At 42.1% G+C, this 16,377-nt stretch overlaps 2 protein-coding genes across 2 annotated transcripts; both read left to right on the forward strand.

Moving 5' to 3' along the window:
- Positions 1 to 440: 440 nt before the first annotated feature.
- On the forward strand, positions 441 to 6,349 carry alg5 (ALG5 dolichyl-phosphate beta-glucosyltransferase). The gene is made up of 10 exons (XM_005750742.1): positions 441 to 791; positions 1,727 to 1,895; positions 2,092 to 2,138; positions 2,763 to 2,831; positions 2,968 to 3,060; positions 3,167 to 3,280; positions 3,397 to 3,456; positions 3,551 to 3,702; positions 5,397 to 5,482; positions 5,792 to 6,349. The coding sequence occupies exons 1-10, from the start codon at positions 729 to 731 to the stop codon at positions 5,905 to 5,907; spliced, it is 969 nt and encodes a 322-aa protein (XP_005750799.1). The 5' UTR covers positions 441 to 728; the 3' UTR covers positions 5,908 to 6,349.
- Positions 6,350 to 9,739: 3,390 nt separating this feature from the next.
- smad9 (SMAD family member 9) lies at positions 9,740 to 16,336 on the forward strand. The gene is made up of 8 exons (XM_005750743.1): positions 9,740 to 9,885; positions 11,632 to 12,182; positions 12,794 to 13,009; positions 13,175 to 13,435; positions 13,534 to 13,644; positions 14,225 to 14,446; positions 15,140 to 15,396; positions 15,770 to 16,336. Exons 2-8 carry the CDS (start codon positions 11,987 to 11,989, stop codon positions 15,911 to 15,913), a joined length of 1,407 nt encoding a protein of 468 aa, XP_005750800.1. The 5' UTR covers positions 9,740 to 9,885; positions 11,632 to 11,986; the 3' UTR covers positions 15,914 to 16,336.
- Positions 16,337 to 16,377: the final 41 nt, after the last annotated feature.

Genomic DNA, 16,377 nt, shown 5'->3' on the forward strand with positions numbered 1-16,377 from the left:
GTAGCCACAGCTGCCCTGGGGCGCACTGACAGAGGCGAGGCTGCCGGACACTGGCACCACCGGGCCCTCTGACCACCACCGGTAGGCAACGGGTGAAGTGTCTTGCCCAAAGACACAACGACCGAGACTGTCCAAGCCGGGGCTCGAACCGGCAACCTTCCGATTACAAGGCGAACTCCCAACTCTTGAGCCACGATCGCCCTGTTTTCCATAAATGATACAACAAAATGTTGCGGACTAGAAGAAAAGTCTTTATTGCTTTGACAAATAATCATATTTTTCTAGCATTATACCTCCCTTTTCTCTTTGTGTACCGTACATGTTAAAGAGAGTCCTTGCCACCATTTCCACCCCTGTCCGCTATGAGGCAGTGTGCCCCAGCGCCGAGCGGTACTGTGCCGCTCGTTGTTCTCCTCCTCCAATATGATGATGTGGGAGAAAAACAGTCACTACTTCCGTATCGTCGTTGTGTTCAGTTGTGATTGGAAGTGGAGTTAGGTGAAGTGTCCTCACAGCAATGGAAACATAAGGACTCATTTTTAACATTTTAACCTTCTGAATAATATCGTAAGCCCGTAATTTGGTACATATATTTGGACACACCAGGAAGTTAGAGCACAGGCTGTGTGTCAAAAAGCAAAAGAAAGGAGAAAGCCAGCTAGTTTCTGAGCTAGCCCCTGCAGGTGGTCTGTCTGTCAGTGGGTGTAGGGTAGGTAACCTGATGGAAAATGGATTTCCTCTGTGAAATAGTTCAAGCCCTCGTCGCACTGGCAGCTGTAGTTTTCGTCGTGGTGAGTAATCAGTGCTTTGGATGAGAGATGCTGTAGCTAAGTTGTTTTGGGAGAAGTTGCCCAAATGCAGTTACAGTGATAGCGTGGGTATCTTTCCTTTTGTACTTTTTCCAAGTTATCCTTGAGCATTGTGTTAGACTCGGGCCACTTGTAGACTTTTACAGGCCTGTTCATGTACCTCAGTTTTATGATACTTCCTTTTCATTCTGTTCTAAAGCAACAGAGGGGTCAAGTGTCATGCAGAAAAAATATCTGAGCATGAAACGGACATTTAATTCAGAAAAACTAGACATTGGCTGATACCGGATCTTTTGGTTGTAAATAAGTCATGTATTGATTGGTATTTATTCAGAGCTTTAGTCCTATTGACTATAGAAAGCATATATAAAACCACCAATTGCTTCTCTAGCACAGAGAAGCAAGCTGATGATGACAGACACAGTTGATCTCTTTCCTCCTTGGCATTGTGTTACTCCACCCCTGGGATGGGGTAACACAGACCGAAAACGTCCTTCTTCTTTTTTTTATAGAGGTGCTCAAACTTGCTAATCATTAGTTAATAGCAGGCACCTGACTGCTAATTACTCTCTGCATTCCTATGTCATATTTTGTAGTTCATCTGAGGTTGTATTTACTCAATTTTAAGATCTGCTAAGGACGAGATTATTTTTTTATTATATCCTAAAATGTAAAACTTTAGAAACTGGTCTATATCTAAAAGCATGCGAGCAAATATGTACCATATGTTATCATGAGTCTAGAAAGTCTTATAAGGTCTTCTCTCTAAAACCAACATGGGAGCGAAGCGTAGGTTTTCAGTCTTGGATCTAAACAAACCACAAGACTTATGTGGTTTGGAGATGTTTGGCCAAAATGCATCACAAGAAAGATTCAGTTGTAAATCAAATGCAATTCTCATATTTCTCACTTTTCAGTTGCTCGTAATAGCACACTTAACCGCAGGGATGGTGGACCTGACACGCCATGAGAAGGAGAAATACTTTCTCACCGCCACCGGAGAGAAGCGGCTCTTCCCCAGTCTGCATGATCCCCATTCCAGGGAGCTCTCTGTGGTGGTCCCGGCCTACAACGAGGAGCTCCGATGTGAGTAAAGTCTGCTTTTCTGCTCAGTCAGTCATTATGAATGCCCACATTAGACACACACTGTAAATAGTCACAGTTTTCACTTAGGCGTTAGTAGTGCAATCCATCCAGGTTAGTGCAGTCAGTCGTCATGTCACTGTGCACCTGCAGTAGGTTGTACTTGCTATTATATGTGTGTTACTGTGTGTCCCTTCAGTACCTGTGATGATGGATGAAGCTATGGAGTACTTGGAAAACAGGCAGGTAAGTGCAGAGCCTGAATTAAAGCTTAATTATATTTACAGTAAAAAGCAGCACATTTAAAAGCATATACAACGACATGTATCACCGGATATCCAATTACCACATTTAACAGTAACTGTAATTACATTTGGGATATTTATTTATAATCAAAATCTGACACACAAAGAGCAAACAAAAAAAGACTGTTATCAGGACTGTGTTTTTATTAAGAACATTTATTAATAAATAAATGTACATACTTTAAGGCTAAACTATGTATAAACAGATGGTTTAAAAATTTTAATGACAGGAAAGCCCTTAAATTAGTTGTATCTTATCAGAGATACAATTCAAGTTTGTTTTTTGTTTAGTTTTTTTATATTTTGTTTACATTTTTTGGTCACTGGTTCCTTTTTTTCCGCAACCTTGCGTATTTAGGTTTCTTGAATAACTGATGTTAGTGCCTTTTTGTCTGCACTGATGATGGATAACGTTCATTATTTAAAAAAAACAAAAACATATATTGCTGGATATGTTATTCTCAGACTTACCAGTAGGTGGCAACAATGATCTGGGTAAAGTGGCTGTTGTGAAACAAGTCTCTCCTGTTTTTGTTTTTTTGTCTGTTTTTGTTTCTGACTGCAGAAACAAAACCCCTCTTTTACCTATGAGGTCATCGTGGTGGATGATGGCAGCAAAGACAAAACCACAGAGGTAATAATTTTAAATCTTTTTTGGGGCAAATGTAACCAGGCCTTCTATTTTAGCACAACTCTGTTTTGCTCAGCTAAACATTTTCAGCCAGTATAGATCAGTTTCATGAGTGGACACTGTTGTGTTGTCCTGGCAGGTTGCTTTGCGGTACACTACGAAGTACAGTGCTGATAAAGTGCGCGTCCTGACGCTGGTGAAGAACAGAGGGAAAGGAGGAGCTGTGCGGATGGTGAGATTGTAGATGTGAGATTACAGTGTGTGTCCAAATGGGAACCCTGAAGCAGCAGTTTGGAGCTGACTTTGTTTTTTTTGTTTTGTTTTTATCTCTTTTAAAGGGAACTCTGAGCTCCAGAGGGAAAGTCATTCTGATGGCAGATGCTGATGGAGCCACAAAGTTTTCTGACATTGAGAAATTGGAGGCTGGACTCAATGACCTCAACCCCAAACCGGTGTGATGGCGTTCTGTTCTGTTTTAAATTCAGTCTCACTTATTCGATATGTAAGTGTGTAAAAGTGGTTAAAATGTGGCCAAGCCTAACGCCTCATGTGCTGCTCTCACATCTAGGAGAACATGGCAATTTCATGTGGATCCAGAGCTCACCTAGAGAAAGACTCTGTAGCTCAGGTAACAGGGTTTTATTTTATTCTGCTTAAAAAAAATAATGTGTTCGAAAACAAATTTCAGAGCAGTAAATAACCACACTTTGGTGTCTTTGCAGCGGTCTTTGTTTCGGACGTTCCTTATGTATGGCTTCCACTTCCTGGTGTGGTTCTTTTGCGTGAAGGGGATCAAGGACACTCAGTGTGGCTTCAAGCTTTTCACACGTGAGGCTGCACTCAAGACCTTCTCCTCTCTCCATGTAGAGCGATGGTAAGGAATCAGCCTCCACTGTTGGCACATGATGATGTCTTAGCTTAAAGTATTAGCTCTAATGTGCATTCACCTCGACTATATTAAAAGCAGAAATTTACAAATCTTAACCAATGTGTCATATGTTTAGCAAAGGGATTCCTGGAAAATTTTGTCTAAAGGCCATTACACACTGAGCGCATTGTGAAAAAGTCTAATTAAGTTTTGAGGCCACATCTGAGAAGGCAGAGAAATAATTTCAGAGAGCCGATTGACCCGGAGCGACGTCTAGCTGTGTGTCTGAGCTAAAATAGTGTTACTTCGCTTGTTCCACATCGTTGTTTATTCAGTAAAGTGCGCTTTTTGAGCTGCGAACATGCTTGTTGCATATATATATATATATATAAAGCCATTTTATGAAAGCAGTAGAAGTCAGGGCTATGTTTAATTGAGAGAGTAAGAATGTTTCTGCAAAGTGCACAATGAACACTGCAAAAAGGGACTCAGGGGGCTGGAACTGAACAGCTGCATAGCCTTAAGAAAACCACTTATCAGTGAGGCTAATCTGAGAAGATGGCTTTAATTTGCTATGGAGCATAAAGATTGGACTCTGGAGCAATGGAAAAAGGTCATGTGGTCATGTGGATGAGTCGTCTCAACCTGATGACTACATCAGGTTGAGAGGAGAGGCAGATGGAGTGATGCCTACCGTACAAGATTATTGTTATGTCTGAAATTGCTTCAGTTGGTCGGGTCTAAACCCAGAAAGTTACATCAATTAAATCAACACACAGTATTCCAAGATGACAGTGCCGGGATTCATGAGTCAAAGAGTGGTTGAGGGAGCAGGATTGGCCACCTCAGAGTCCAGACCTTAACCTCGCTGAGATTCTTTGGAATGTGCTGGAGAAGACTTTACACAGAGCTTTGACGTTCACATGAGCAGTACAAGGTCTCGGTGGAGCTGTGGACATTATATGTGCAAAATCCATGCCTCAGGGAATTACAGTTGGTGTACTCTTAGTGTCATCTCAACCCCAGATGAACTGTAGGATGGCAAATGTATGTCATGAGGAATTTTCAGGGCTGAGACCCACATTTATGTCATGTTACAAATTGCAACCAGATAAACTTTACACACGCTTAAAGTGAATTAGGACTTTAAGGAGTCTGAGACCACAATTCTCAGGCATAAAATGGTGTGGCGCCGCTGACTCGGGGACATGGATGAGCTGCTGCCCCAAGTGAAGGAGTTTAAGTATCCTGTGTTTTTTGTTCACGGGTGGGGGAAGAGCGGATTGGGATATTCACAGATGGATCTGCAGTGGTGAAGAGAGCGCTGAGTGTGAAAGTGAAATTGTTGATTTACTGGTCAATCCACGTTTCTACCCTCACCCAGAGCCATGAGCTGTGGGTAGAGACCAAAAAGAAGGAGAGTGCAGATACAAGTGAAAGAAATGAGCTTGCTGGGCTCTCCATTAGAAATTTAAAATAGATTCTGAATATATCTGCTTCTCCTTCAAATCAAAAACAGACAGTTAAGGTGGTTCAGACATCTTGCTAAGAGCCCTCCTGAGTGGCCGTTAGGTGAGCAGCAAACTGTCCACGATACAAAGTAACAGAAACAAACACAGCACAGGTGATGGAGTTACAGTGAGGTTTTAGGTTGTAACCTGCAGTAAAACAGGAACTTTAAATCCACTTTCTTCTCACAGGGCTTTTGATGTGGAGCTCCTGTATATCGCCCAGTGTTTTAAAATCCCCATAGCTGAGGTGGCAGTCAACTGGACTGAAATAGAAGGTACGACTTTTTTTTCTCTCTATGAAATATGTCTCTTCCCACCATGCCACCTATCTGGAGGGCTATAAATATCTCTGTAGGGTGTGTTTGGAAGTCTGTTTGTGGTTGATTGCATTTATTTTTAGACCTTTTGTAATAATTGAAAATTGTAGGCATTTGTAGAAGTTGATCTTTGTGTGTGAGCGTCATATAAGCCGGCCTAGCACCACTGCAATAAAGTATTTCTTTTTATTGCACAGGCATATTTCCAGTATTTGTCTTATGAAAGCACGACTTGAAGCTGAAGCGCCTCTGGGTTTGTTCTAACAGGGTCCAAGCTGGTACCATTTTGGAGCTGGCTGCAGATGGGACGAGACCTGGTTTTCATTCGCCTGCGCTACATCACCGGAGCCTGGAAACTGCAGTCGTCGCATAAGACCGATTAGCCAATCAGACGAGCCCTTGTATCATAGAGACGGCCTATGATACGGCCACCGAGCCTTTGGGTGGTTTGGGGGGGGGAAGCGTTACACCTGTGTCCATCATTCACTGTAATCAGAAGCAAAGCACGGTGTATCAATACTTCTCCTTTCCAGGCATCACTGGATGTGAAGTAATGACACAGTTGTGGTTTCCTCCTGGATCCTGCCTTTATTTTTATTTGATTACTGTTTGTTATGGCTTATGTTAAAAAAAAAAAATCTGTTGCCATGGGTTACAGAACATCTCTGTGGCTCGTCCTTGAACTAAGTTACATCATGTTGTGCCCAGTCAGCCGCGAGAAGGACTTTTAGTGGTGTTATGTGGAGGACTAATTTTATTTTGTAGGGTTGATGGGCTTAATGACATGAACAAGAATAATAAAAAAGTCAGTGATTTATGACTCGATAATTGTTAGTAACTAAAGCTGCAACAATAGGTTGAGCTACAGAAATGTAACTGACAACTGTTGTTAATTCAAAAAAATATGAGCATTTGATTGATTTTGAGTTGTCAGAATTTGCTGATTTTCTTTGTTTTTTGTTTTTTTTTCCCCCAATTTGCACTGCTGTCAAATAGAATCAACGAATGATTGATGGTATGAAAACAACAACATGCTTTACAGTATGTAATCAGATTGGTGAATGGGAGGAAAAACATCCATTAATCCAATCCTTTAACTGCTTTTCTCACCTTAGTTGCAGTTGGGCTGAAGCCTATTCCAGCTGATACCGAGTGACAGGCAGGATTTATCCTGAGCAGAAAGAGAAAGAAATTGATAGAAATGTGCAGTAAACAAACTCATTTTACACGGTCGGCCACATACAGCCCACTTTGATCTTTGGCCGTAGCAACGAAACTGCCCTTTCTGTCAGTGTAAAGATGTTTAACTACACAGTTAACCCCATTTAGTATAAAAAGAAGTCCAATTGCAATGGTCCAGCTCTTTATCAGCAGGAAATGCTATGAAACCTATGAATTCAAATCCAAAATCAATGCCCTCCTTCACATTTTATATTTCCCAAATTCGAGCAGTGGCCCAAATTGAGTTCTTAGCCAGACCGATTCTGGCCCCCAGACCTCGTGTTTGACACCTCTGACGTAGAGATTAAAGAACCATCAGTGATGACATGGTTTCATACAATACATAGAAACTTAAACTACTCTGCTGTGTTTGTAACAATGCTTACTGCAGCTACAGTGTTTGGTAAAGACATGACATGTCTTTGTTAATACTGAAGCTAAAGGAGTTTCTTGTTGTAGGGCCGAGGATCTTTAATGGGTCTTAAAACTTGACTAATTGTGACTGATGTTCCCAAACATGCAGTGAGGCACCTTTCAGGCTTCTTACACAGAGTACCAGGGTCAGGAAAGTACCTTTGAAATATTATTACTAGATGTCTGCAGGCTCTAACTCCACTAAACGTTTAATTTGGTATAAATCATGTTTAACTGATTAAGTTATCTGGGGTCAGCTCTAGGAAATGTTCAGCACAGTAGGCAGTGTGATCTGGCCTTTCCTCAACATGAAAGAAAGTAGGAAACCCTGGACTGTGGTATTTATCTCAATATTCATCCTTTTGTTTGTCTCCCAGGCCCAGTGTGGACATCTTGGAAGGAGTCCAGCAAGCGTTTTTGTGGTCTGAGTAAATGAACTTTAATAGTGCTGTTTTCTTATGCAAGCCTGAGGTCTGTGCTTCGTGCTCATGCAGATGTCTCTGAGGGCCTCCCGGAGCCCCAGGGAGCGCATCCTGTTTGTGCCCCGCTCGTCTGGCTGTGTCTGCCCTACCAGACACAGAAGTGGGGAATCGCAAGCTGCACATTTCTAGTTTCCTGCCTCCAGATTTGGCACTGCAGAAAATTAGGGTGCCCTATTTAAAGATTTACAAAAGCATTCGATTGGCACCAATTAGCTCCATGATATGAAATGAAATTTAATTTCAAGAAACCAAATGTAATGCTCCACAAAATAGGCCCTGTGTTTCTAATGGGCGATTAAAACCCTTCCAGGCTGTTGTGCTCGCATCTAAAACGGTGATCAAACAGGTTGCACAGCCCACTGCTCTCGGTCCTGCTCTGAAACCTTCCCGCGGCTTCTTTGGCGGTCCCCGAACCAAACCTTGGACTCCTAGTCCCCCACCTTTTTATGCGCACACCGGCCAATTGAATTTAGTGGTGTGTCCTGATGGTTTACCTGGTGGTTAAGATGAAAAAAAAATGTTTTTTTTATGAGATATTCAAAGTAGTTTCACTTCGCGTTGGGAGTGTTGTTACATCCCGCAGCAGTTGCTGTAAACTCTGAAAATGTCAAACTTGTAGACTCACTGTCGCCAGCCGGGCTTGCGTCATTAACTGGACCAGTCACGGCACTCCCAATAAAGGATCGTATCCATCCGCAATGAGAAAGACCTCAGCGCTCCCAACAATTGATAAAAAAACAAACCTGGATTTTTAAGACGAGGAAAAACTATATATATATAAATAAAGATGATTTCACCGCATGTGTGGAATCATGCATAAAGACTGAGTACTAAACGGGAAGATGTTTTACTTGATCTTTTCTTTTTTAAGCCTACAGGTGCAGCATGTGCGTGTACGTGCGCGCGGCCACAGGCAAGTAACAGTGTGAGGTGGTTGGATATGATAGCAGATTTGATCCTCCCCGAGCTGGACTTTATATATAACTTAAGAGTTAATATATAGAAGCAGATTTAGTCTTATACTCGGTACATTGCACCAATAGCCTGGCCTGCGCCCAACAGGTGCTCGTTGCTGTAAAGGAAGAAGATGACAGCAAACAGACCCTCACAGGCAGAGAGATGGGTGTAACAAAAACTCGCTGATAAACACTTTAAGTACAATAATTATTAGAGTTTTATCAGGTAAAGTCAGTGAAATCTTCAGCAATACTAGAACAGGTGTGATTTGGGGATTTTTATTTCTCTATTTTTCTTTTCCTTTATATCGTGATTAGGTGATTGGGAGCTCAGGTGCTCGAACACAAACGCTCGTGCGTGCTGCCGCGAGCGCTAAATCTGAAATCCTGAGAAAGTTCCAGGAGAGGGGGGGAGGCGGAGGGATCTAGCATGCAGGCGCTGCGGTTCCAGCCAGGCTGACGCCGCCGAGGCTGTGTGGCGCTCGGCTGGGGCTGCTGGAGGAGTGGAGCCTCCGAGCTTCACAAACCTGCGTCAAAGCGACCGCAACGAACAACGCCGGAAATAACTAAGACTGAGCCTTCATAATAAACGCGGAAGTTCACACTATGTGCGATTATAAAGATTATAAAAGCAAACAAAACATTTTTTTAATGTTTTTTATTTATTTATTTTCATGTAGACTTACTTTACAACCTCCTTTCTAACACTTACCTGTAGAAATTACTGATAATAATTTCACTTAGAAGATTTAAATAAAAAATAATGATGTTATTTTATTAAAGTTAATGACTTGTAATGCCAAGTGTTTGTGTTTTTTTCACTCACCTTTTCCACTTTCTTGGTGCTTACCGCACCACTCTGCATTTAATCATTAGTTATTAATTATGTCTGTCTCTCTTCCACAGCGGACAAAAGTAGTTTTGTACTTCACTTTTAAAAGTAGAATTTTCAAATATTGATTGAAGATAGACAAAAATGTATAAACATATAGAAACTTTTTCTCTCATTTTTTTTAATCTGGCTTTTGTCAAATGGAGCCTTTGGCTATATTCGTTTATAAACTGGCATCTACAAATTGAGTTGGCGATGCTTTTATTTAGAAATCACCAGCAGGGCGCAAAGTGTTATTGAGGCCAACTTGACCCTTCTACACATGCTCACAGACTCAATCACACACACATACAAACAGGCACACACCTTCGCAGCCTCAGTGTGCTGGCCTGACTTACAACAAACAGGAAAGCCTCGCACACTCACACGGCTGTCTGCACTGCACTTGTTACAGAGGTGAGAAATTAAACTAACTGGCTCGTTTTTCCTTTAAATATTTTAAATGTATATTTGTTTTTTATGTCACGCGAATTTGAATTCCTGTTAAGAGAGAAATAGTATCAAAATTAAATGTTACCCTCTTGCACTGTCGGTAAACTTTAAGGGGGGTTTCATTTGTTCAGAGTTGTCATCTACATGCTGAGTTCAGTATAAAGTTGCAAAGCTGAGCTGAATTAAGTATTCAAGATGTATTTAAAAATAATAACTGCAGTTTTCTTTGCTCCTACACGTGTTTTCTCTGTAGTAGCATGCCTTCATCACACAAGAATGAGCCGAGCGACTTCAATGTCATTGCTCCTAATCGCATATTTGTAGTGAAGGTGTGGAGGTTAAGTCCGAGCCTGGATTTTGTAGCTGCAGAATGACTCGCAGTTGAGTTGTAGTAAAAAGGAAGCTGGCGTGTTTACTTTTTTGGGAAGGGGTGTCCTGGTGATAAAGCATTAGGTAATTAGCCTATCTGAGCCTGCAGACTGAGTGACGCCAGGCTTCATAAAAGCAGCAGCAGCGGTGGACTGATGCCGCATTGAGCCCTGTGCGCTTTTTGCTGTCATTGTAAACCCCAGCTGTCTGTGTGTCTGTCTGCGGGAAACCGGCGCTGGCCATGAGCACATGAGGGCAAAAAGAGTGAACATACAGATCCGCATAACTCATCACCTGTGTTTAGTTTGACAAAAAAAAGAACAGAAATTCGGAAGAAAGTCTAAAGTGGTTCTGTTTCTTTTACAGGAAAGGGGGAAAGCTGAGCTTCCAGTTCACTTTTATAAACTCTGTCTGCCAATAGATTCATATTTTTTTCCCCTTTCGGCATCAGATGCGCACAAACATGTGGAAAAGTGTTCTGACATGCAAGGATGATGTGCAAAGAGCTGATAGTACAAGATGTAAAACTATGCGTTTTACCCAAAAGGTTGGGCATGATGCTGCAGAAAGACTCACAAACAGGAGACTAATAAAATTACGTGTTTATTTTTATGAATATCTAGGAATTTCTTTGAGTAGAAAGATGCTGCCGAACCCACGAACCCTACCTAAATAATATAACTTTAATCTGATACTTTTTTTGTCTGCACCTTATTCTTGGCATTCATATAATAATATATACTGTTCAGTAGATTTAGATGGACAGAGAGGCAAACAGAGGGAGAGAGCTCTCTGTCTGTCTCCCTCCCTCTCCCCGTCCTGCCCTGTGATGTGTTCTGGCCAGACAGTATGGCTCCTGGGCGTCAGTGGCATGATCATAGAAACAGAGGCCAGAAAGGACATTCCTCATTGTTGGTGAATCTAGAAATGAGCTTGGCCATCTTGGCCTGCGCTTTCTGCAGCAGTTTTGTGAAGTGTTTCATTTTCTCCATAGAGAATAATAACACTGCTGTTCAGCATGTGGGGAGATCACTTTCATGCGGGCGTGCTTTCTGTAACAGCGCCCTGCTGATACGGCCGTCCTTATCATGGAAATCCACCTTCGATGCCCACTTCATTAAATATGAGTAGTTTTTGGTTATGAGGTGTTTTCTCTGGCTGTTCTCATCTCATCACCAGCTTATCACCTTAGTGACTCTGTCTTAATTCTGCTTTTCCAATAAAACCCGAGGTCTCTTTTCTTTTCTTTTCTTTTTTCTTCCTAACCTCCAAACTTTTTTCTTTTCTTTTTGTTTTTTGGCTGAATTATCTGTTAATACAATCTCTTGCTTCTCCTGCCAGATGATTGAAACTTGACCTGGATTTCTGGCTGTGTAAAGAATAACCTTCCCCGCTGGAGGCTTCGACTCCAGAGCTGCCGGATCCCAACACAGAGAGGGGATTTAGGGGGTTTGCGCTGCACTGGCAGGAGTCCAGCACCTCTACTAGAGCTGCTCGGAAGTAACAGTGGAATACAGAAAAGAAAAAAACGGCGCCTGTTTACACAGACTCATCACGCCACGTCTTTCATCCTCACCTCTTCTGTTTCCTCTTCTGGCTGCTCATTATTTGCATCTTCACTGTTATCCACAAGGGAACTTTTATCCCTTTAACAGGACCCATCAGCTCGTCTTGCCACCCATTTATCCATCTCATAATGAACTCCTCTACCTCCATTACATCCTTATTCTCCTTCACCAGCCCGGCAGTGAAGCGCCTGCTCGGCTGGAAACAAGGGGACGAGGAGGAGAAGTGGGCGGAAAAGGCTGTAGACTCTCTAGTGAAGAAACTGAAAAAGAAAAAGGGGGCAATGGAAGAGCTGGAGAGAGCGCTCAGCTGCCCCGGGCAGCCTAGTGAGTATCACAGTGTCCAATATAGAAGTTTAGTCTAGCGGTTCTAATTGTAGAGGTCAAAATAAACATGAAGATTATTTAGACAGGACGATGTTTACAAGATGGGAAAGACAACACAAGCGGGGGGGGGGGGGGGGTGCTTTTACCTGTGTGGGGAATCAAAGGAAATGACTAAGGGTTTTACTTGGGCAGCACTTCATTGATGAGATCACAAGGTATAAATTTTATCAACTATAAATCAGAGTTGATGCATAATATATATTATATAATAAATTATTTCCAATTATTTTACATGTGTATAGCACTTTTCAAAAAACAGATTGACAAAGTGCTTCACAGTTCAAATAAAAGCCACATTAGTTGCAACATACACACATACATGCAATGTTGGTTCTTTCTTTTTTTTAACATGGTTAAAAATATCCAGAAGAATTAAAAAATGTAAATTAAATATACAATAAATAAAATGAAAACAGAGTTTCTCATAATGCTTTAGTATTTCAGTAAAACGGTCAGTGGTACAAAAACATTTAATGTTAATGTGCACACAGCACATTTAATTTGGTAGAGTTCTGTTTTTAAAAAAGAGCTATTTCATGTGAATCCTCCAGGTAAGTGTGTGACCATTCCTCGGTCGCTGGACGGGAGGTTGCAGGTGTCCCACAGGAAGGGTCTGCCCCATGTTATCTACTGCAGGGTGTGGCGCTGGCCTGACTTGCAGTCCCACCATGAGCTGAAAGCCCTCGAGTGCTGCGAGTTCGCCTTCGGCTCCAAGCAGAAGGACATCTGCGTGAACCCCTACCACTACAGACGGGTGGAGACGCCAGGTACTTTAAATTTGCTGTAAAAATATGGCCTTTATTGAATTTTAGCCATAGAGAAAGGGCGCCTGATCAAATAGTGTTCCCAAGCCTAAAGCACTTGCCGTAATATGATCTTTTAAAGCTCCATCTGGCTCTCACCCCCACCCTTTTTTGCCCCCCTCCCCCAAGTGCTGCCACCAGTCCTTGTTCCACGCCACAGCGAGTTCAACCCTCAACATAGTTTACTGGCAAAGTTTAGGAACGCCTCCCTTCACAGCGAGCCGCTGATGCCCCAGAACGCCATCTACCCAGACTCCTTCCCTGCCCTTCCCTGCTCCTCCTTCTCCTCCTCCTCCCCTCCATTGTCCCTCGCCCAGTCTCCCAGCTCGCAGAGTTACCCCAACTCCCCCAACAGCTCTGCAGAACCTGGTAGTCCATATCATATCACAGGTAAGAATCACAGTATGCAAGCTAATACCTTCACTTTGAATCTTCACACAACAGTACATAATTTATTCTCTTCTGTCACTCAAAACACGGTTTTCCAGCTGAGACTCCACCACCTCCGTACAGCATGATGGAGACAAATCCCCAAGAGGACGTGAAGCCAAGCAACTCCATGGAGACCCCTAAACTCACATTTTCTGCTCCGCACAGAGGTATCCTTTCACAACACAAAAATATACAGGTGTTAGGAACAGCAGACTCTATGTGGAAGATGGTGTTAGCCACTGTGACATCACCCACCTGTCCTGCTGTAAAACCTCAAGGTGCATGATTTGAAAGTGGATGTGATGACTGACTGAGAAAGTGAAGTTCAAATAGTATGGTAGCAACTTGTCAATCGCAATGCGCTGGTCTCCTTGTGACTATAACGAGGAACATCAATTACAAAATGACAATCGTGCTGTATTCCTCAAGACTTAAAACCAGTGATGGAGACCATGAACTCATCAGGAGAGTTTACTGAGCTCACAGTCTAAATAAGCTGAGGAATACCAGCCATCAGAAAGAATATAAGTTTAATAGACTTGGCTTTACTTTTCAGAGCTGGAAGCTGCATCCATCTTTTATATACAGTCTGTGTTAGAATACATAAAATCGATGCAAAACTTGCTTTAGTTTTATCAGGTTGGATTCATATGAATTTGCATTGGGTTTAAAATTTAAAATGGATAAATTGGATAAAATGTTTTATCTCTAACACCCACCTCTCGAGCATTTGTTGTTCCTGTTCAGATTTAAGGCCCGTTTGCTACGAGGAACCCGAGTACTGGTGCTCCATAGCTTACTATGAGCTCAACAACCGGGTGGGGGAGACTTTCCATGCCTCATCACGCAGCGTCCTGGTGGACGGCTTCACAGACCCGTCCAACAACAAGAACCGCTTCTGCCTCGGCCTACTTTCCAATGTCAACCGCAACTCAACCATCGAGCACACGCGCAGGCACATAGGCAAAGGTAGGCTGGATGGCTTTTGGGGGTGGTTTTTTTTTTTTTTTTTGCATTTGGTGAGAGCAAGAGCTTTTAAAGGAAGGTTGTTTAAAAAGTTAATCTGCTCACTATTGGTTTCATCACTGCCTTTGGTGTGCATGTGCTAGTCTTTGTAAAACATTGTCATGCTTTAAACTCGGCTTGTCATTTTGCAATAAATCCTTTGGGCCAAATAATGTTTGATTTTTTTTTTTCCCCTCATGCTCAGTGTTTACAAAGCCTGCCTTTGTTGGATTGACATCAAGCATTTTAGTGGCTTCCAATAAACTGTGCAGTGTGAGGATGTGTGTGGTTTTAAATGACAGAGATGGGACAAAGGCTTGAGGATAGTTGGTCCCCAGTTCACAAACAGTACCAACACCACTCAGCGTTTCCTTGTTTGCGGACATAAAAGCCTCTGTGGTTTTTCTTTCAAGGGAATATGAGAAAAATCCATCAATATCAGTTAATTTTCAGTGAAGTAATGAAATATTGTGGTTAGCTCATTAATTATGTCTTTCTTGTAGCTTTTTTTATACTCTTTAGATCTGCTATGCTAAATTGTAAATATTGCATTTGCACCACATTTAAAGCACCAAACATTCAGCAACTTTAGTATTTAGTTGTTTGTTTGTTTGTTTGTTTGTTTGTTTGTTTTTAATCATCTCCCTTTAATTCCAGGTTTGCACCTGTACTACGTGGGCGGCGAAGTGTATGCAGAGTGTCTGAGTGACAGCAGCATCTTTGTCCAGAGTCGCAACTGTAATTTCCAGCACGGCTTCCACACCACCACCGTGTGCAAGATTCCCAGCGGCTGCAGCCTCAAGATCTTTAACAACCAGCTGTTTGCTCAGCTTCTCGCCCAGTCCGTTAACCACGGCTTCGAGGTCGTCTATGAGCTCACCAAGATGTGCACCATCCGCATGAGCTTCGTAAAGGTACTGACTGAGCTTTCTTATGAAAGAGGATGCTGATTATTTGATAGCAATTTTTGCGCCCATTATGGAAATTCTCAGTTTTGTTTGTTTAGATGCATAGAAACGGAGGTCGGTACAGGTTGGAAACCGTGAAATTAACTTCTGTAGTGCATACGAATGCTTTTATTCATGCTCAGTCAAAATCAAATGAGAAGGGTTGGATATACACTCAGTTTCTCAGGGTAACTTAAAATTCCCATGCTTAGTGCTGCCAGTCATGTCAGATCCTCCCATACACAAGGTGGGATTACTTGTTTTCTTTGCATTAAATATTTTATAGTTAACTGAAGAGCCAATATTACCAGCTGACCAGTTGTTGCATCTTTTCCTTTAGGGCTGGGGAGCTGAATACCACCGTCAAGATGTGACCAGCACCCCCTGCTGGATTGAAGTGCATCTGCATGGGCCGCTGCAGTGGCTGGATAAAGTCCTTACACAGATGGGTTCCCCACACAACCCAATTTCTTCAGTGTCGTAACATGAACGCAGACACACACCTTTTGTGTGTGCGCGTGCGCTCTCATTCCTGACAGGTAGTCACAGATTCTGTACATTTTTCTGTCCTACATTTGACATCTCATGCAAAGTTACAAAGATGCGTTACACCTTTGTCACACGGCTAAAGCAGACGTGAAGATGAATTTTATTTAGCTGAATTTACACTAAGCGTTCCTAATTTCAGTATAACGCAGTTAGCCTCTTCCGTTTCCTCTGGGATGCTTTAACTGCACAGGAAAAGTGGGATATATTTGTAGGTACTTAAACTGTTATACGTCCGAAGTGTTATTGGCGTGGTATGTACTGTATTTGTGTCAACCAATGTTTGACTTCATGTTCTGGTTGCTTTTTACTTTTTACATTAAGTTTTTTCTGTGATTCCAGTTTTCCAAGGTTTGAATTTCTGGTGTTTTTTTTGTTTTTTGTTTTTCTCATTAAAAAAAA

This window comes from Pundamilia nyererei, unplaced genomic scaffold (assembly GCF_000239375.1).
Source record: "Pundamilia nyererei isolate P.nyererei 1_Seehausen unplaced genomic scaffold, PunNye1.0 scaffold00286, whole genome shotgun sequence".
Classification (NCBI taxonomy): domain Eukaryota; kingdom Metazoa; phylum Chordata; class Actinopteri; order Cichliformes; family Cichlidae; genus Pundamilia; species Pundamilia nyererei.